The sequence below is a fragment of the Parasteatoda tepidariorum genome, chromosome 5 (genome assembly GCF_982258835.1).
Source record: "Parasteatoda tepidariorum strain Cologne lab strain chromosome 5, Ptep-v5.0, whole genome shotgun sequence".
In the NCBI taxonomy this organism is placed as follows: Eukaryota; Metazoa; Arthropoda; class Arachnida; order Araneae; family Theridiidae; genus Parasteatoda; species Parasteatoda tepidariorum.
In genome coordinates, this window is record NC_141759.1 from 34,125,248 (window position 1) to 34,147,168 (window position 21,921).

A 21,921-nucleotide genomic window follows, 5' to 3' on the forward strand; every position below is an offset into this window, starting at 1 on the left:
TATTTGCAAAAAAAGTAGTATTTCATGTGATCCTAGAGCCTTCGAAGAACAGCAAGATTTAAAGCCGAGTACAGAAGTGTATGAGGCAGATGGAAGTTATTTCGAAACATATAAATTATGAATGTAATTCCTGTAATATTTTCAAAGAATTCTTTGATCTTTCTTGGAGATTAACAGGCGCGCAGTGTAAATTTATTTACCTAATGCGAGGCATACATTTATTATTTTTTTTTGTTTATAAAATTCAGTAAATTCCTCATTTAATCGAGGTTTTTACTAAATAACAGTATACCAGTATCTGTTCCTGTAGTGTGGTCTACAGATGGAATGTTTCCTTTCCCAGTTTTCAAAATCCATCCATCTGCTATCCATTCACAAAAATCAGCTTCGAAGTCACAAGCCACTGAGAATAAAGATCGAATGAGTTTTATCATAGCTATGAATGAAATAACACAAAGTAATATTTATAATAAGACGGAGAGAGAAATTGAAAACATACCTGGATGAGGACATTCATTTTCGTAAGTTTCAATGTCATCCAGGGCAATGATGGGCTTTGAAAAGTTTCCAACTATTGCTTCAATAACAATCTGGAAAATATAACACAACATATAGAGGGTCTAAGCTTCGGAAATGCCATTCTTCAAAAGTTTCAAAAATTTCTAAGAAACATTAATATGTGTGTTAAATAAATAATCCCAAGAAACTGAAGCGTAAGATATTACTTGATTAAAAAATATCATTCGTTTCAAAAATATATAGAGTATATATTCTCTCATTTGTTACAGAAATATTTCCAATCTTAATATTTTCGTAGCGAATGAAGTTTTTGAATAAATTAATGTGCTGTAAAATAAATTAAATAAAAAAACTTTTTTCCGCCTCATACTTGAAATAGACGAAAGGTTGACATGTTTTGAGCCTTCGAACATGGCACCCCACTTCAAGACAACATGTGACGGAACAGAAATATAGTTTGTATAAAATAAGAACTCCTTCAGACATTCGCCTGGACCTGTGGTGGTGACTATAGTAACGAGGTATGGCTATTTCAAGTATGGGTGCGGGGTTACTGTTTTGGAGTGGTTTCGGCACGGGTTCGCGAGAGAAAGGAAATTGTGTTTGTCCTAGAGTGAAGCTACCCTCCCTAAAATGAGCCATTCTTGTTTCCATAGTACCAGACGGCATCAGACTTGTGGACAGCTGTGCTTTTTTGTTTTGTTTCTAACCTGTTTCTGTTCTCATCATTTATATGCTGTTGTTCTGGAGGGAGCCGTCATGTCTTGGTTCTCGAAGCGAGTTCAGAGTGATAAATGCACGCATTTCAACAAGCTCATAAATCATCGTAATATTTTGTTAAACAAGTAACATTTTCGTAACGCATACGTTATATGTAATCTTTATTATATTTTGCAGTGGACTGACATGGTTTCCAGTGGATCATCGCAGTGAAACATCACTGGCTGTGGTTAGTGAGCGGGTGGGTGACCACTTAGATAAGCTAGTGAAAAGAGTAACGGTGCGTGGTATCTGTCCTCATTAACCTGCTAGTGCCTAGCGTCATATTTATAGGACAGTTTCCTTTTTCAAAAATATATATTGTGGTAAGACAATTGTTTCAATTTTGTCTTTTATCTAGGAGAATTAAAAGTTTCCCTTCCACCTTAATTTATTAGTGTTTTAAGTTTCTATCTCTAGATGTGTAACTATAAGGTGCAGGGACATTTCGAACTGAAATGGTAACAATTAGTTGACATTAGCCATTTCGTTGAATGACATATTATACCACTTTTTCATAAAACCACTTTTTGCACCACTTCAACATAAAAATCGGGCTAAAACGGGTCAAACTGTTTTATCGTAAAGTGCTCAACTTCAAGCTTCAGCTAAGTTACCAAACCGGAAAAGTTATCCCCATTGTAGAGGACAAGAATTGTGACAGCAGAATTGTGATAATCATCGGGGATGTCTCTCAGATAGTCGCTAATAGCCAGTTATGTAACTGTAGGGTGACTTAAGTAAAGTACTACTATTTTAAGTAGGATAAAAATGTACACTTACCGAATAAATCTTGCTGCTACGAATGGTTCTCATTCCTTGCTTCCACGCATTTCCTTGTGAATTAGTTTTACTCCAAATTGTTTTATTATCAGAATCAGTCCTGATAATTATATTAAGGGTTCCAACGTCTTGGCCATACATATGGTACCAGAAACTGAAGCAGAGGTTTTCCGTTAGATTTTGTTTCATGCTGACCATGTGAGCCTTATCTCCTCTTTTTAAATTAGTAGAAGCTGTTACGTACACAAAGTAACCTGCGTGTAATGATAACACAAGAAAACAGATGATTTGTAGAATGAATGACTATAATATGATACTGGTAGTTTATACACTAGTATTAGAAGGTATAATTTTTTTAAAACTTAACTTTTTGGGAGATTTATCGTTTTTTCTCTAGCATGAGATTATTATTGAAATAAGAAATATAATAAGGTTGGTTGGATTGAGTTTATTCACACAATACCAGGGTTTAATGTTACTACACTCAACTTAAACTAAACGATACTGAACTCTTCTGCACTTGGGGACTTATGCACTCGCGTAGAGACTTTGTCATGAATCACATTAGTACCTGCAGCAGTTGAGCTAAGGAGAAAAATTAACTTTAAAAAATCATTACTTTTAAAGAATCTTCGTTGCTAAAATGCTAATTGCAATAAATGGGCACATACTAGGTAAATTGTGATGAAAAGGAATATGCTGTGAGTTATGTATGAAGCAGAAACGAAAGGGTTCAGAAAATTTATACATGTATGAGCAAAGCAATATAGTTCAAAGTCTATAATAAGTAATATATAAATTTTATTTTATTTGATGCTAAAAATCTAATTTTGTACTGATATAGGCAAATAAAATTATTTTTGAGAATTGTATGAGCTGGACCCATCATTAGTAATGTTTGATCACGGTTGGTAACGTTTTCGTTTTTTCATACTGAAAATAATTCGATACCCTTTACTTGCAAAATGTTTTATAAGAATGCTAAAAATATATATCTTGCGTATTCTTAACTATAGTGTATCAGGCTCCGCGGCCCTAGAGGACGCCGGGTGGGGGAAGCACCCCCTCCCAATCCATTTCACTACCACCAGGAATGATGCTTCCTCCAGGGTCCATGTCACCTGGATATACACTGGTTATCATAAATTAAGGAAAAATCACAAAAATAGCGATAACTCTTTCAAAAGTAAGCCAAACCGTGCAAAATTTGCATATGTTGTCCACTAAGAGTAGCTGAGTAAAATTGCAATATGCAAATTAGTGGCGCTGCACTCGGCTTACGTCATCTGCCTGGAGCATAAAAGTCCAAGTTTGAGAGAAAGCACACAAATTTTACTGTGATTGCGACATTGAAAATCTGAGATAGCCAATTCGTAATAATGACCTCTAGGCATCATTTGCCTGAAGAACTACGATGGAGAGCCATCGGGAGACTAGAGGCAGGGCAGAGTCAATCAGAAGTGGCCAGATGGCTAAATGTGAGTCCATCTGTGGTTCATAGACTTTGGAGGCAATTTCAAACCACAGATTCGGCATCTAGGAGGTTCAGTCAAGGACGGCCAACTGTTACGACCAGTGCCGATGACCGATATTTGACATTAAGTGCACGCAGGAATAGAACCGCTACTCCGACACATCTTAGATCCTCTCTTGCTGCAGCCACCGGAAGGTTGGTGTCAACGTCAACTGTGCGCAGAAGGCTCCACGAAGGTGGTCTGTATGCGAGACGACCAGCCATTTGCGTGCCGCTCACATCACGCCATAGGAGAGACCGTTTGCAGTGGGCCCGACAACATGTCCACTGGACGTCAGATCAATGGAGGCCTGTTCTCTTTACGGATGAGTCCAGGTTTAGTCTAGAAAGTGACAGTAGACGTTATTTGATATGGAGAGAACCTGGGACCCGTTATCATCCATCAAACATCCGTGAAAGAGATGCATACGGAAGAGGCAGTGTCTGTGTTTGGGGAGGCATATCCTTAGGAGGGCGCACATACCTCCATGTCTTTCCAAGGGGAACCGTGAATGCTCAGGTTTATCGAGACAACATCCTTGATGCTTATGTGCGCCCATATGCCGGGGCAATTGGTGATTGCTTCCTGTTACAGGACGATAATGCAAGACCACACAGAGCTCGCATTGTTGATGATTATCTTCAACAGGAAACAATTACTCGCATGGAGTGGCCAGCTCGATCCCCGGACTTGAATCCTATCGAGCACGTTTGGGATGCTCTAGGGAGGCGTGTATCTGCCATCAATCCGCCCCCTCAGACCCTTGCCACGCTTGCAACTGCTTTACAAGAGCAATGGCTCTCACTTCCTATTGAACTGATAGACCGCATAATTGAAAGCATCACACATCGCTGTTTGTGCTGTATTGCTTCTAGAGGCAATCATATTCCATATTAAAGGTACTTTTTCTATTGCAAACCGATACTTCCAATTTGTTTATTTTATACATGTGCTAATTTCTATACTACTATTAATGTCTGATAATTTCTTTTTATGTTGTTTAATACCTTACTATGTGTTGTATATTGTGGGTAAATTTCATAAAATTCCATGTGTAATTTCTTGAGTTATCGCGATTTTTGTGAATTTTCCTTAATTTATGATAACCAGTGTATATGTAACAGCACATTCCCAGTGGAAGGCCCATAGATCATGTATAAGTATCCGACATTTCGAATTGTGAAAATATTTTGCTTTAGCGTATTAATGGTTGATTCAGCATATTAGTGGTAAATAATTTTCTTTGACAAGGTTATTTTTTCAAGGTTTTCAAATTATACACTACCAAATTTGGAGACTTAAGTTAGTTAATTTACACAACAGTATGTCAAAAAGCTTATCGGATTACTTTTGATCAGACTAACTAAGGTTGCCTGCGTGGAATCTAGATAAAAGAGTTAATGAAAACTTTTTTATTGTAAGGACTAATAATGGTCATCACTCCCTTGGCTCTCTTATAGTTTTGTCTTCTAGTTCCTCAATTTACAGAGATGCCAACTTGCTCCGGACAGTGAATATATATTTTAAAGTGGTAGTTTATCAATTGTGATTCTTGGTTTAATAAATTCAATTTAGTAGATTTTTATCCACCATTATTTCTAAATAATTCGTAGGTTTATATCATTCACCACTTTATAGTACTTACGTCATGTTATACCTTTTAAAAAGTGAGCAAAAATAGTTAAATATTTGCAGAATTTACTTTGTAGTTATTTACCGTTTTTATAATTATTTTGGCGTGTCCGGAGCAGTTGGCATCTCTGAATTTACTACCTCTATAGTGCTGCTTCTCTTAAGTTTAAGAGCATCAAGTTTCGGTAGAGTTATGGTTTTGGCAGATAAGACACAGGCGACTATTTTTGTTAAAAATGGTAGAAACTCAATTCACTTTTATCTATTTATTATCTCTTTAATTATTCAAACTTATCTACCACTACGACTTACATTTCATATTTTTCAAATGCAAAAATTTTTGCATTCTCTTTCAAAAGAAAACTGCAAAAAATATGCTATCAAAAGTTTCTCATTTTTAATTCTTTTAATAAAATTTTGAATTTTAATAGTTGGCACTTTTTGCAATTTTAGTCATCTAAAGCAACCCTGTTTTGGTAGAGTTAACAGCTTGCTTAGAGAATACGTTTAAGAGATAACAAATTGGAATGTCACGGGTATAAGGCGCAAAGATGCAAACTTGCACCGGACAGCGGATAAATATTTTCTTGTGATAGTGTTTTCATGTATGATTATTCACCACTTTATTTTTATTCACCACTACTTCTAAATAATTCAAAGGCTTATATTAAACGTCACTTTGTCACGTGTAGACCATGTTAAGCCCTTTAAAAAAAATTGGCAAAAATATCCAAATATCTAAAACTTTTAGTTCACAGTTCTCTACCGTTTTTTAAAATAATTTGTGGAATCTGAATCAGTTGGCATCTCTGTAAGGGTGGTAAATTGAGGAATGAAAAGAATTCCACTACTAAATACAATCGTTTTTCGATTGTTTGAACAGTTACTCGCAAAACTTAATGATACATCAGTTGACTGTGTATCAATTAAATCGGGCAACAAATCCTCTTTTTTTGATGTTTTAAATACCTAAGAAATTTCGGAAATAAAATAAAATATGTGGGAGGGAGAAACATTTCGGATAAAATTTCTGGGATGCCAGTGGCTCCGCTTTCGGCTAATAATTTCAGAAAGTAGAAAAGAATTTAAAACTGAAATTTGCATTATTTTGTTCATTTCACCAATATTTTAACCCTTTAATGGGCCATTTATTTCTACTAATGGTAAATTAAAGTATTTTTGGTATTGAGATTGATATAAGAATAGTAATTGATATAAAAAAAAAACTCATTTAGTTTATAAAAAAATAATCTAAATTTTAATGCCATTTTTTTTGGTGGTAAGTACATTTACTACGGCCTATTAGAAACTTATTGACTTTTATTTTTCGTTATTTATAAAATAAATTTTATAAATGCTACAAACTTGTACTTTTGTACGTTTTCTTAAGCTACCAATTTTATTCAAACGCACTTCAAGAAAGTTGAAGTTATTAAGAAATGGAAACCTAAATTAAAAGTGGTAAAATAGTTCACCAAAAGCTTCAAAAATTGGTGGTAAGCATACTTACCACGGTCTTCGAAAGGGTTTATAGACTCAAAGCCAAATAATCCCAGAACACCAAAGTGGTAAAACATTTGAATAATTTAAATGTAGTGGTGGGTATAAAACTGTTAATCAAATTTGCAAAACTAATTAAATTTGAAAAACCAAGAAGTAACAGAAACTTTTCTACCATTAGGAAAACTATTTTCAAGAAGCAGAGCAAGTTAGCATCTCTGTAATTTTGTGATTCTCAATTTGAGAAACTTTAACTATCACTCATTTATTTCTTACAGATCATGGGCACCCTGCTAATTAAAATATTGAAAATTAAAACTAATTACAAAACACGTGTTTCTATTAAAAATAAATGGTGTTTTTTTAAATGAATGTTAAGCAAATATTTACCGCTTTTTCCTGTATGATCAGATAAGGGCCCGTGATCATTTGGTGATTTTTTTGCTTTGGACCAAACAGCTGAAGTGACGTCATTATCTGGATGCCAACCACAGTCATCGTGATCAAATGTGCAATTCAAAGCTGCAATTAAAATATATAATGTTCCATGCTTTAATTTACTATTATTTAGTCTTGTTCGATCCAAATAAAATGTGATAACAAAATAATAACAATAATGTGATAGCAAAATAGCAACAAGCTGAAATTAAAATAATGTTCCGTGCTTAATTTACTTTTATGCGGTATTTTAATTAATATCGATCTAAATAATACATGAGGTAGCAAAATAATAACAATAATGCGATAGCAAAATAATAACAAGATGAAATGAAAATGCAGAATGTTCCACGCTTAAATTTTCTGTTATTCGGTCTTTCACTTAATATTCGGTTCAAATAAAATAATAACAATAATGTTTAATAGTGTATCTAGTCTATACAGGATGATAAGTTAATTATTTTTATGAATTTCAAAAGATAAAACTGAGACCATTTTCAACCATGCTTTTAAAAATATTTTGAAGTGTTATTGAAGTGTTTGATAAAAAAAAAAAAACATGGCTGTTAATATTCTGATAAAACAAGAGCTAAGTGGATGAAATAGGTAAGTGACATTTTCGGGGATATTTATTAATCAGGGAAAATGACATATAGTGGTCGCTTCAATATGCGTATGTTTAATCTAAGAGGATTGTTTTTGCTTTCACTTCAATTTTGACACAACTAATCCACATTAGTTTCGATTATAATTGCGCGATATTAATTTTAAATTTAGCGGGAAATAAAATAAGGAAAATAACTACAAGTGTAACTTTCTGATAAATCCATAATAAAATATTTCGGATTCAATTTTCTTATTCTGATTGTAGCCACTATGAAAATGACACCCGCTTCATTCATTCTTTTCTTCAAATGCATGGAATTAATGGGTTTGGCTGCCACATTTATTAAATTGTTCAAGAGAGCGTTTTTAGTGCATTTCTTTGGTGAAAAGCATCTTGTTTTTCATATCTATATTATATAAAACGCTAATACGTACGTATGTATGTATGTATCAATAAAACCGATGATATTTCTTTTCTCGCGCTGGCAACAGTTTTCATTTTTAATTGATTGGATTCGGCGCGCAAGAGCACGTAGTGAGCAACCAGATAACAATAACCAGAGTGAGCATTATCAGGTTGTTCAATTCAGATTCATGCACCAAAAACATGACAATATTTAATCTAAACTCAATTAGGAATTAATTAATTAATTGAAGTGAGAATGCTTTAAAAGGCCGCTGTTGAATTGATATTTTTCTACTGGGACCTAAACGTCTAAAAAACGTTTAAGTGTTTGTATTGAATGCATTGAATTTTTTTATATTTCGCGTTTATTTATGCATTGAATTTTCACGCTTTAAAATGCAGAATATTAGTGAAGCAATATTTGATAATTTATTTTGCTAATATGTTTCTTATTTAGCTAATGTTTTGATTTTTTCACCATGTACAATCTAAATAGCTAATATACTTTTTTAAAAGCCAATAAGAACATTGGTAGAATTCTTCTACATAAGTACAATACTATGTCTTTGATGATAAAATACTATGTCTTTGATGATAATATATTATGTCTTTGTGCTAGAACATTGTGTTCATTGGCGAGCGAGCGCAGCGAGCCATGGTTCACGGCGTGAACCACATAGGATTGCGTAGCAATTTTCGGGGGTTGGCGAGCGTTAGCGAGCAGGGGGCGGAGTCTCCTAGTAAACAATAAGACGTTTCTGGATTTTTGAGTTATTATTAAGTGGGATTTCTTAAAATTTGAAAAATACCTATCTGGAAAATATTAAGACACAAATTGATGACTGGGAAAGATGTAACATTTTGTTCTTTCCTAAACAATCTGATAGAGTAAGTATTAAATATGAAAATGCCGTGAGGAGAAATAGAAGAGCTATTTTCTCCCAGGAAATGTTTGCCATTTATATGCTTTTGTGCGCATTTGATTAGTATAAGACTTTTAAAAATAAAAATACAAGAAACCAAACGAACTGGTTTTTATTCTAATTATGGTTGTGTGTCTTTAAAACGTATTCAGTCGGAATAAAGGATTAACGAACCATTGATTGAATTTTATCGAAATATGGAGACGAAGAAAATTCTACCTACTTCTAGAAGAGACAGCGTTTGGATCGCAGTCAATGTATTTAATATTGTCTATAGCAATATCTTGCACTTGTCCAAGAAGCGTATGATGCATCGAGTTCCCATGGTATTCAATCTAAAATAAAATGCATATATTGTACCCATAGATAATGAATATACTTTGTACACGAGTATCATTACTAAATATGAATAAAAACAATTATAAATTAAAATTTTAAAAAAGTGGTAGGCAAGATTTCAAAAAAAAAAAGGAGCAAATTTGTAACTAAAGCTACAACTTCAATTTTAAAAAAGATTTACGACGAATGATTGTAGTATTAATTGCATATGCGCTGTATCATTTATGTTTTGTGGCAATTACGAATGGTAAATTTCTTTGAAAAACAGAGAGGAAACGAAGTAGTTTTTCTGCCACTTTTTAAAAATTTTACACTGATCGCAGAAATTTAAAAAGCTTATTTTTATGTGATCTGCTTGCAATATATTAAGATGTATACCTATTATGTACATTTAACACGTTGAGATCCGCGTCAGCCATCGGTGGCAGACACTGAACTTTCCATTTAGGCCGAGTCAGCCACCACTGGCTGACACTGAAGTTGCATTTAGGCCGCGTCAACCACCGGTGGCTGACATTGAAATTACATTTAGGCCGCGTTAACCACCGGTGGCTGACACTGACCTTTCACATAGGCCGCGAAAAACAGCTGACTAACACCGTATAACATGATATAGAACTATAAAATTTACATTCTTTTATGGAATTGTAGAAAATTTATTCAAAATTTACTTAATTATTGTGATTCTTGACTTAATAAAATCAATTTACTAGGTTTTTATCCACCACTATCTCTAAACAATTCGTAGGCTTATATAATTCACCACTTTTTAAGCTGTGTCATGCTAAACCTCTTAAAAACAAGCTAAATCTGTCTAATATTTGCAAATTTAGTTTGTAGTTATTTACCGTTGTGGCCTGACGGGCAAGACATGTAAAATTAGCGTGGCGTTCATCGTGTTAACTCTTTTACATGCTAAAAGTTCCATTTTTGGAACACGTTTCTTTTTAAAAATGTTAAAAACTGGTATTTCAAATCTTTTTTAGTACTTGCAAATCGAAAAGTTGAACATTCTTATCAACTAAGATATATTAACAATACAAAAATCTCTTTTTTTCTTCTGACTTCTCGACCTGCTTCTTACTTCACCTTCATCTACAACGAACAACTGAAAATTTGAGCAAGCTGTTTCTTTTTATGTCAAGTTATATTACTTCTTCGACCAAGGAGATTGCAATGTTAAATCAACACTCGAAAGGTCAGCTGACCACAATGTGTCACCATATTTTAAAAGGTAAATAAAGGATGAGATGAAGGCAGCTTTGCGGCCCAGGTGCCTAATAGCCAATGGATACTAGGGCTAGTCGACCTGCTTCTTACTTCACCCTCATCTACAATCAATGATTGAAAATTTGAGAAATCAAATTTGAGGCCTTTATCCCGTCCATCATGATTATCGATGATATAAGAAGATGAGAACGATGGTAATGGTTTCCAAATGGTGTTGCGAATGAAGAGTCAAAGGGATTCCTAGAGTTAAGACTTTTAATAAAAACATTTTTGAAAACTGTTAGATCTAATTTAGATTCAATGAATAATATGTTATTTATTTATTATTTTGATTGTCTTTGTGAAGTTATGTTTAGATAAAATTATATTTACATCCAATCGATAATTTATTATTTACTTACTATTTCAATAATAAGTTATATTTAGATCTAATTATTGTGTAATTATATTTAGTTCCAATTATTGTGTAACAATTGTGTTCAAATTATTGTGTGTATATAGATACAATCGATAATCTCTTATTTACTTATTATTTAGTTTGTCTTATTGAAATTATATTTGAAGTAAAATATCAAAAAGAGAGAAAGGCAAATTTTTAAAAATATAGACTTTTCTAACAACAATTATGAAGACTTATGAAAGGAACATGTATTTATAAAAAAATTGGAAGAGTATTTAACATTGCGCTTTTTAAATCAAAATAAAATTACTGAATTCTTTCATAAAGACATATGTTTCCCAAGCAACCATTTTCAACTTTTATAACAATATAAAAACAAATTTTTAGCTATAGTAGATTCATCTCCAAGACTGCGAATTCAACTGTTGAACAAGAGACCTAATTTAAGATTATTATGAATAAAATGATGGGGAAAAAATCATTCATCTTATTAAAAATAAAAAAGTTAAAAAGTAGAAATAAAATAGTCTTTTAATAGATACTGCTTACATAATTGTCTTTATTTACTTATGAAGTCAGGTTACCGCAGGAAGAAGCTTGATCATTGAGGGTTCCGCAGCCGAAAAAAATTAAGAACTGCTGAGCATGAGGAAAAATGAGCACCGTGCTCTGTAAAAAATATTTGTAAAATGAAAAGGAACGAACGAACTTGTTTTGTAAAGTCTTGATGCTAATGTGCTACGAAATAAAAAAAATTAGTAACTTTTTTTTTCTTTTTGGTATAAAGTTGTACTTTGTTTCGTCGGTAAATAAAGGGTTAAGACTCAATGTTATTGGTTATTTGTATTATTTTGATGTCTTACCATTAAAATACGGTTTTTTCTATGAAACTTAAAGCGTAAAACTTAACTTTTTAAAAAAAAAAACTACTTACAAAATATCCACTCGGATAATTTCCAATTGGTATAGATGCAAACTGCCAATTCTTTCCAGTGCTGTTTTTTAAAGAAAATCTTAAGGATTTTGCTACTCCCCAAGTCACTGGGCTGACATAAACCTCCAAAGACCCTGTAAATATTTTAATGAATATAAAAATAGTATTGAAGGTAAACTGAATCTTTGAAATGGAAGTTTGAAAATTATGTTATTTGACCAAATGACATAGAGTATCTTTGGGCTGCAGTGTGAAATAAAATAAAACATAGGAAACGCAACATTTCAGATATTTAAAAGTAACTACCACATATTTGGGACGGTGGAAGGGTAAGGCGCTAAATTGGTAATTTTAAATGAGACTACTACTTTAATTAAAAATAAATATTACAAATGCATAATTTCAGATTAAAATACAATCAGACACTCGAACTACAGAATATCGGTACTTTTAAAAAATATGAAAAAGAATTTTGCCTACCCATAAACACAAATAATTTAAACAGATGCATATAAGGTCAGATTCGACGAATGCTTGAGTTGAGTCGTTCGAATAGAATTTTGCAAAAAAAAAAAAAAAAAAAAAAAAAAGCAAACGAACACAATTATTTTGTTCAAAAAATTCTGCTTTAGTTCGCTATCACTGAAAAGAATAACTCGTAACAGCCTCAAATGTATGAGTGTCTGTGCAACTACTCTATGTTCTATATACTTTATGTAAATCGTACTTAACCCTTCCTCGCCGACTGTCACAAATACGTGACAGCATAAAACCGCATCAATCAGGGTAAAAAGATAAAACTGGTAATCAAAGTAATTCTTTAGCAGTTTATTTGTGGCCGGAGTTATAATTGTTTGATTTATTTAATTCACCATTACTTTGTTCAAAATAAAACTATTTAATTATACTTTGAATTAACATTGATTATATGATTAAACTAACAATAATTAAAGTAAAAGCAAAGTAAGTCTGTCAAATTAGCAACGACTACATTTAAGTTACTGTTTTTTATTTAATTACAACTTGATTCTGATTTTGTACGAATGCTTTTCTGAATCACCCGTCCCCAAGGGGTTAATGTATTTTTATGAAACAAAAGTTCTCGTTGAATGATAAAAAGGAAATAGTTTAAGCTACTAGTTATTTCGATCTGATTGTGGTATCTCGAGGCAGCTCAAATTTTAAAAAAATGCTTCGCTATTTTTCCTTAAAAAAAAAAAAGAAAAATCACGAAAAAATTTAAACGTGTCTTTTTTATGTTCTTAACCTGATGAGTTCCGAGATTTTCCATTTCAAACAGTTTGTACCTTACTTTAATTTTTTCGGTTACAGCAACTTCGGTGAAGCGAACTGATGGGTCTCGAGACCGTTTTAAACAGTTTCTACTCTGTTTTAATTTTTTCGGTTACAGCAACATCTGAGAGGCAAAATCTATAAAACTATAACTTAAATTGGGCTACTTTTCTTTGGAGAGTCCGAATCTGCAATGAAAAATAGGGGTTCACAACTAAGTTTTGATAGTTGCCCCCAATCCGCCCTATTACATGGAAGTGGAAGATGAAATTCTGGATCATTGGACAACTATTAATAAAAAAAAATATTGAATCTGTTTATTTTTCCTTTTTCAGTATTTATTTCTCGAAATATTTGTCCGTTTCTTAACTTTTTTGCAACCTGTTCATAAAATATATTAATTTCACAACTAATTGTGGCCAAAATTGGACAAACTAAGCTAAGTTTAAATGGTTATTACCGCCGCTTCAAATATTCCTGGAAGCTGGACTTCCGGGTTGGCAGCTATATGCAAATAGTGTTTGAAACGAAAAGAGTAGTTTCCATTTTAAGGTCTCAGCATCTTAATTTTAGTAGCCAAAGATCATCCTATTAGCGTCAGGATTGATATGATCTAGAAAATGTTTAGATTTGTAGCAAAATTAAGACAAACATGCAGGAACGCTCCAGGCTACTAAAATGATAAAAACTCAATTCAGTTTTATTTATTTATTACCTCATAAATTAGTTAATCATAACTACTTATAGGACTTACATTTTAAATTTTTCATACTTCAGAGATGCCAACTTGCTCCGGACAGCAAATACATATTTTGAAGTGGTAGTTTATCAATTGTGATTCTTGGTTTAATAAATTCAATTTAGTGGATTTTTATCCACCACTATTTCTAAATAATTCGTAGGCTTATATGATTCACCACGTTATAGTCAGAGATGCCAACTTGCTCCGGACAGTGAATGAATATTTTCAAGTAGTAGTTTATTAATTGTGATTCTTGGTTCGATAAATTCAATTTAGTAGATTTTTAGCCACCACTATTTCTAAATAATTCCTAGGCTTATATAATTCACTACTTTGTAATACTTATTTCTCCATCAGATCTGTACATAACTTTGCGCATTATAACTCTCATTATCTTTAATTCTACCTTGACTCAGGGGACTTCCCCCGTACTCCATTCTCTCCTCACCAAAGCCAAACAGTCTTAGTCGCCCAAGGGCACACATTATGTGATGAAAAAGTCAGATGCCCGCTTCGCGGGCAGCACTTTGAATAAATATATATCTAGTAGTAGTAGTAATACTTATTTCATGCTATACCTTTAAAAAAAAATTATCAGATATTGGCAAAATTTATTTGTAGTTATTTACCGTTTTTTTTAATTATTTTGGCGTGCCCGGAGCAGTTGGTATCTCTGTATAGTTCTTATGTCCTGCTGTACCTTTTTAAAAGCAAGCAAAAATAGTCAAATATTTGCAAAATTTGCTTTGTAATTATTTACCGTTTTTTAAATTATTTTGGCGTGTCCGGAGCAGTTGGCATCTCTGATAACTTAAAGAAAAATGCCATAAAAATAAGCTAGTTTTAATCTCTTTTAAAAAAAAATGTGATTTAGTCACCACTTTTTGCATTTTTTTGTCACCCATCGCAACCCTGAATATGGATGTTTTTAGTTGTTCGTATCAACCAAAAGAAAATTCAATTTAAAGGATATGTAAACAGGTGCAAAATTATGTAGGTGTGTTTTTGTAACACTCAAACAGAAGCTAAATTTAAACATTTTTAGAAGTGTACTGACATTTAAGTTCATCGATTTTTTTCTTCCGGTCGTAGAATCCCTGATACTTAATTAGATAAGATTTTCCTTTAAATTCTTAGTACTTACAATGACTTTGCTAATTAGTGGAAATATTTCGTGTGTTTAAGTTAATTTGCTAATTAAAATTTTTAGTTATAAATAATAAAATAAAAAAAAAAATTGAAATGTTCACTGAAAACATTTTGTTAACAGCCGTTACTTACCATTTCCTATATTGAAATGATAAAAGAATTCCAATTTACATGCGTGAGATATTGTTTTCAGCGGCGGACTCTGCATGATTGCTGGACTATTGAAGGAACCTAAATCAATAGAGAAATATTTTAATTTTTTTTTAAAAGTTCGAATACTTGTTTTTATTAAGATATGAGTAATAAGGTGAGCTGTGAAAGTCGAAGTATCATAAATCTTACGGGGCTGCCAAATTCCTACGCCTTTTGGAAAAATTTCTTCCAGTGGTAGCTGAGTTTATGTTCAAACGTATGATTTGTTGCTTGTAATTTTGATTTAAACTTTTATTCCGCATCACTACATGTTAATAATTCTTCACAATCACCACTTTATTCCGGTTCTGTCGTGATGAGGCATCATCTACATCAAAAAGCCTCCACACGGTCTTTTATAAGTAGTCCGCGCAGACTGTTTAAAAAGTAAACCAGTTGTGCACATGAACCCAAAACCTTTTATAAAAGTAATTGAGACAAATTCATCGTATATATTTGAGAATTTAATCTGTAGTGGTTGACAAGTGTATAAGGCAAACCAATAATATTCATAAATAAAACAAATTTTTAGTCATATATTTGCTACCACTTTCTTATTTTAACTAGATTTTATATTTAGTAACTCGTTCGGAAAATGGATATCCTTCACAGTAGTCTGATCAGATTACCTATAAAAAACCGTTTGGAGGCTTTCAGTTATAGGAGGCGTTGGATGAGGCCCCTTAAAATGTTAGAAAAATTAGCACAAACTCTGAAAGTATAAATTTTTAATTGCTTACCACTCTATAAAATTTCTCCACTAACACCACCACCAACATGAAACACCATTCCACTCTATACCATTTTTCATTAAAAATATATTTGGAAAAATTTTTAGAAATAATATTTACTACTGCCTCTGCTACACTGAAGTTCAGATCTGTTCAGTGAAGGGCAGAATTGAATATGGAGGCTCTTGCCCTTCAGCAGACCAATGTTAAATAAATATTAAGTAACATTTCAAGAACTTTGTGTTCAAAAACTTTGTATATGTATTAATGAGTAATTTTTTTCCAAATAAATTTAAAGAATGAAACTATTAAGTTTTTAGTAATTATTTTTTTGATAAAAGTACATAGAAGCAATTCGATTACAAAATTTTACCTACCACTTAACCTGTTCCGTTTATAATTATATTTTTTGGGAATTATTTTCCCTTTTAGGAGCATCTCTCATTTTCAAAATGTTAAAGAGTGATAACTCAAATCTTTCGTTTTCTCGTCCCACATTCACACATCACACACAACAGAGGACAACACACAGAGACAAACATCTATGCCCTGAGCGGGATTCGAACCTGCAACTATTGGCTTCGCAGTTAGGCACGCTAACCGCTTGGTCACCTCACCGACAGTTTATTATTAAGATAGTATGGCCGCCGTTAAGAGACTTTATGATATGCTTGCAAAAAGTGTCACCAGTTTGCCCAAAAGTTACGTTTTCTTGAAAGCATCGCAGATGAAATTTTTTAAACTCAATTTCTATATATTTGATTAAACAATGTTTAGTAATTAACAAAGAGTGAGAAAAATTCAAATTTATCCTCCAATTAAGTATATTTTAAGGTATATATTGACTAATTCTCTAGTTTTTGTTGTTTTTAATAAAATTTTGTTGCTTTTAATTTTAATTAAATAAAATTTTCTATTTAGTTTACTTACTGTACTGCTTTCCTGTCAAAACAACAAAGTATCCCTCTTTATTGCCAATACTATCGGTTTCTGGGGCTGTTGAGTTTTGTGATTCAGCAATAAAATCTTCAGCTCGGGCTCGCTGCCATTTGTATCTACTCCAGAGCTCTTTGTTAATCAAACCACACATGTCTTCATGAAAATCACACGCTCCTGTTAAGAAATACATCATTGCATTTATTTTACAATTCATTCACCTCTTCAAAATTTAGCCATATTTATATATTAAGGACTAACATTTTGAAACAAATTTCAAATTTAAATATCTATATAAATATGAGTTTATGCAAATCTACTTTTCAACAGAACAATTTCCAACTAAATTCATAACTGAAGGAAACATTTAAAATACTATGAACTATATTGTTGTTATACAAGAAGCACTATTTAGCAAATGTACTTAGTTGAAATTAAAATAAGTTTTGTAAATATTACCCAAAGTGCTAAATATTTTTTTGACTGCTCTTAAGTTTCAACAATTATCACCATATATTTCAAGTTTCAACGAAACCTATAGTTATGAAGATCAAAAACACAATTAAGACTGAAAAACAGGTGATGTTTATTCCAAAAAGCATGTTTTTGTGCAGCAGCTAATTTTTCCGTTTCGGCAAGAATATTTTTTCCTACGGAAAGCAAAGTTTATTGTTTAGAAATTTATGTAGGTTGAAAGGGAAACAAAAGATTTCGTTTAGGCTCCTTACATGAGTATGTTCTCACATATAGGGATTCATAGAGATTTCCTACGTTCCTCCCATATTAGCAGGAGAATTTACGGTGGCTCAGGGGATAGAATGCTCGCCTCCCATTGAGGTGACCCAGGTTCATTCTCCAGCGATGGCTTTTGATTCGAATTTTACTCCCGACTGACGACAGTGTGAGCGAAAAATATTTTCCGTGGCAGACAATTAAAATCCCCTTGCAATCGGATTAACCAGGGAAGGTTTACGTGTTTTTTCTCACCATGTAACGCAATTCCGGGTCGATTCCCTCAAATGTCTTTTACGAAAGCTAATTAATCCTAATGCTTAATACAGGTGTTTCATTGTCTACTGTATTAGATTCAAAATTACAAGGTGAACGGATTAGAACATTAATAATGGCAAACTCAAAATTGGATCTGCTGTTCAACGTTAGTTATAAAATAAAATGTATTAGAAGATATATGCAAGATCCCAGAGAGAATGCGTGCTTGTACAGATATTATATGCGCAAGGGCACATTACCTTTGCCACATGCAAACGTACAGGAATTTGCCTTCTGTATGTCTCTTGTTTTCGGTTCGCTACCTCAATGTTCGCTACCTCAATGTGCCTCAATAAGTCCAAATGTATATATCTTGCGTTGTCAAGTTTATTTAAAAATTTGTTCAATATTTTTAAGTATTTTTTATCAAAAGATTTTCGTGCGTTGTGAAATAATGTACATATTTACCACAATAGTGCTCATCTGATCCGTCAGAACAATCTTGCTTGAAATCACATTTTAGCAACATGGAAATACATTCTTTATTGTCACAAGTATATTCTCCAAAGCTACAAAACGTTGGTTTCTGTGTGGTAATTATTGGAGGAACTGTGGGAAGTGGATCTGAAACGAGGTAAAATAATAAATTAACAATCAACATCATTACTTAAATATATTTATGAAAGAGAAATAAGAAAAAATATTAGACAAAGAATAAAAATTTATGATGATCAGATGAAAGATCTATAGAGACTGATAACAAAGTGATGATATGTATTAATAAAGCTAAACTTTTTATTCATGATGCATATTTCTGATAGTAAAATTATACATTAAGTGTATGTAATAACAACAATTATCACTGTTTATAACCTATTATAACACTGTATTAGATAAAAAAAAAATAGTGCAGTAAAAAGTACAATATTTAATTAGTAGAATTAAAGATATTTAATCCCCTTGGGTGTCCCGAGATGTCTATAATTTCGATTCTGATTTTAATTGTTTCACAAATATCTATTTCTATTTAAAAAAAGATAAATGTATGAAAATTGCTCAACAAAAACTATTTTATTCGCCAACTCCAGTAAACTGCCTGTCGACAGACAAAAGGAACTTTCAAAATGCAGTGGTTTTTGGCATATTGGCGCGAAGCACCATTGACCAATTCGTCTGTTCTTAAAGACTTACGTTGGCTAATCAGATGAAAATAACGAAATGAAATTGGAGAAGAGGAAGAAATAACTGGCGTAGTTTCCGCAAATGTCTGATCGGTGATTGGATACTTTATTGGCTAGGAAGAACTGGCTCGAAGATAGTTAGCTTGAAGATCGTAGTTTTGAAGTTAATTGTTTGAAGACATCTTCGTTTTTAACTAATTGATCAAACTTCTTAATTAATAGAAGAAGTCTTGCTGTAGAAGCTGTAGTTCTGTTGTCTTTGAAACTGATATTATTGGATCTGATGTTGTTTCTCTTTCGGTTTTTTTCTTGATGGGCATTTTGAGTAATTTACGGTATGCCTTCCACCACAATTACCACCAGTAGGTGGTTCTAACACTGGCATCTTCAATGGTTGAATATCTACAGACCAGATCTGAAAAGTTATATACATGAAGACGGAAAAGAACAAAATAATGTAAGAAAAATTATTTAAACGTAGTTTTTTCTGAGGAAAAATAAGATGTTTTTGAGCACCGTAACAAAATAACGTATCCCATAAGCCTTGGTATTATTTAGAAGTAGTGGGGAGTAAAACCCCTGTGGATCGAAATTTCTAAACTAAGAATCAGAAATTAAAAGACTACCACTCTAAAATATTTATCCTCTGTCCGATGCAAATCAGCATCTCTGAGTATGAACTATAGTATTGATATAGCTAGCTACAACCAGTTTTAAAGGGCCGTAAAGCCTCAGACACCCAGTTCCACTACAACGAACGAACGAACAACCAGTTTTTACTGTCTTCCATTTTACTTTCTGCCTGCTACATGCTATTCATTTCAATTTTCCCGAACTTGGTTGCATAGTTTCGATGGAGTTTTGGATGTCTGTAAAAAATTATTTTCTTGTCCTGTTTTCAATTGTTTTATAGATTATGGATTCTTGAAAACAAACATCGAAATCTAAATGGGAACAAATGTATTGAGCTTTATTACGGAATTTTGAAAGCTGTATAATAAACAATTGCTTTTTTTGTGCAAAATAAGCGTACCCTACACCGGTTATGGTTAGCAGTTTTACTAATTTTTAGACATTGCTTTAGAGATATTGCCATAGAATTTATTTTTAAAAACTCCGATCAATAGTTTAAAAGTTATAAGGAAGAACCATTTTTTCCCTGGCTGTTTTTAACCATTGTGACTGCTTGTAACCATTTTAAAACCATTTTACCATTAACCATTATAAAACCTTTGTAACCATTTTGAGATATGATAATGACAATAATAAAAAAAAAGCCAGTAGTTCAAGAGTTATTCAAGGTTAAACTAATTTTAGCATTTTAAATAGTTTAATTTTTACATTTCTGATAGAAAAATTCCAATATACTTACTTAAGTGAGGAGTGCACTTATAGTTAAATGAAATATCATCTAAAGCTATATAATTAGCCATTCCTTGTCCATTGGTGATGAAACCTTCAATAATGACCTGAAATGTTGACAACATTTGTTAGCACGTTTATCATTTAATAAAACAGATTTGTATTATCAAGAATAATTTTTTAAAGCTGTCTACTATCAAAAAGAAGAAAATTGTAAGTGATTTCAAGCCAGTTACTGTGTTATAAAACAAAAAGATTTAATGTACAACAAAGAGACAGAAATAGCTGGAGAAAAGCTAAATATGTTTAAAAGAAAGTTGTTTGAGTCCAATGTCTGGATGCCCAATGAGTCAGTATTGTAGCTTTAGTCGCTATCTTGACTTGAAGAGAGGTATACTTGCTCAAAAAGGGGGTAAAACTTAAACTCCACTATATAAACAAGGGAGGTATTGTTTCATGTGTATTCATGGTTCGTACTGTCCTTAAAATACTTGGTTGGTTCGGTAGGTTCTAATGCCACTTGCCACACGGGCAAGCCTGCTTGGTGAAACCGAGCAAATTTAAGGTAAAGTGTGCGATTCTTGTTTTTTTCAGTGGCGCCATCTATGGCCAAGAATTCTACTCTGCCACACCATTCGTCACACCCGTTTTATAGGGTGGACAAATTCATACATCCATTTATTCATCCACAGATCGTAATTTTGACCTGAAATGGAGAACGATCGATCTCAAATCCAGTACCCCCAGAGGTATTGATTTGTTATGGGAACATGGGGGACTTTTGCGACTCGACAGATTTAACGTGCATCAGTCACTTTACTACAAGGGAGTCTTCGGCCAGAGGGGTTCGAACACACGAACTCTCGGACATGGGCCCAGCGCCATACCGACCAGGCTATCCCGGCCTTTAAAATACTTGAAAATATGATGGCTAGGTGCATCATAAGGCATAAATTACAGGAAGCATAAATTACTTCCGATGCAATTTAGAAAATTTATACCTGTAAATCTATACTATAAGGAATTCATAATTCATTAGCTACAGAAAATAGATTCATGCGATTAAGGGTGGAAGAATCTTACAAAATGTCGCGTGGTTTTAAAAGCTTGTAAACTTTGGATTTCTGCAGCTAATATGTTGATGATTTAAAGAGGGAATGCTAGGTAAGCAAATGTTACTGAATGATAGCATAGCACTCTGAAATATGCTCGAACGAAACCACAAATCATAATCATTAATAATCAGTATAAAATTATTCAAATGCAGCAACTGATTTGAGACAGCAAGAGCATTTATTAATTTTTTCGCAAACTGGTGGAAAGTGGTTATTTTATAAAAAATATGCAACGGAAAATTTAATA

General features: G+C 32.7%; 1 protein-coding gene across 1 annotated transcript in view; it reads right to left on the reverse strand.

Moving 5' to 3' along the window:
• LOC107438594 (MAM and LDL-receptor class A domain-containing protein 1) overlaps positions 1 to 21,921 on the reverse strand; it is a 166,217-nt gene that overhangs the window by 88,726 nt on the left and 55,570 nt on the right. Inside the window, exons 22-31 of the mRNA XM_087163643.1 lie at positions 20,570 to 20,666; positions 18,485 to 18,640; positions 17,021 to 17,203; positions 15,300 to 15,398; positions 11,984 to 12,117; positions 9,304 to 9,415; positions 7,098 to 7,229; positions 2,062 to 2,315; positions 500 to 590; positions 293 to 403 (exon numbers count right to left, since the gene is read on the reverse strand). Of these exons, the coding sequence (XP_087019769.1) occupies positions 293 to 403; positions 500 to 590; positions 2,062 to 2,315; positions 7,098 to 7,229; positions 9,304 to 9,415; positions 11,984 to 12,117; positions 15,300 to 15,398; positions 17,021 to 17,203; positions 18,485 to 18,640; positions 20,570 to 20,666 (1,369 nt within the window). The remainder of the gene's footprint in view (positions 1 to 292; positions 404 to 499; positions 591 to 2,061; positions 2,316 to 7,097; positions 7,230 to 9,303; positions 9,416 to 11,983; positions 12,118 to 15,299; positions 15,399 to 17,020; positions 17,204 to 18,484; positions 18,641 to 20,569; positions 20,667 to 21,921) is intronic.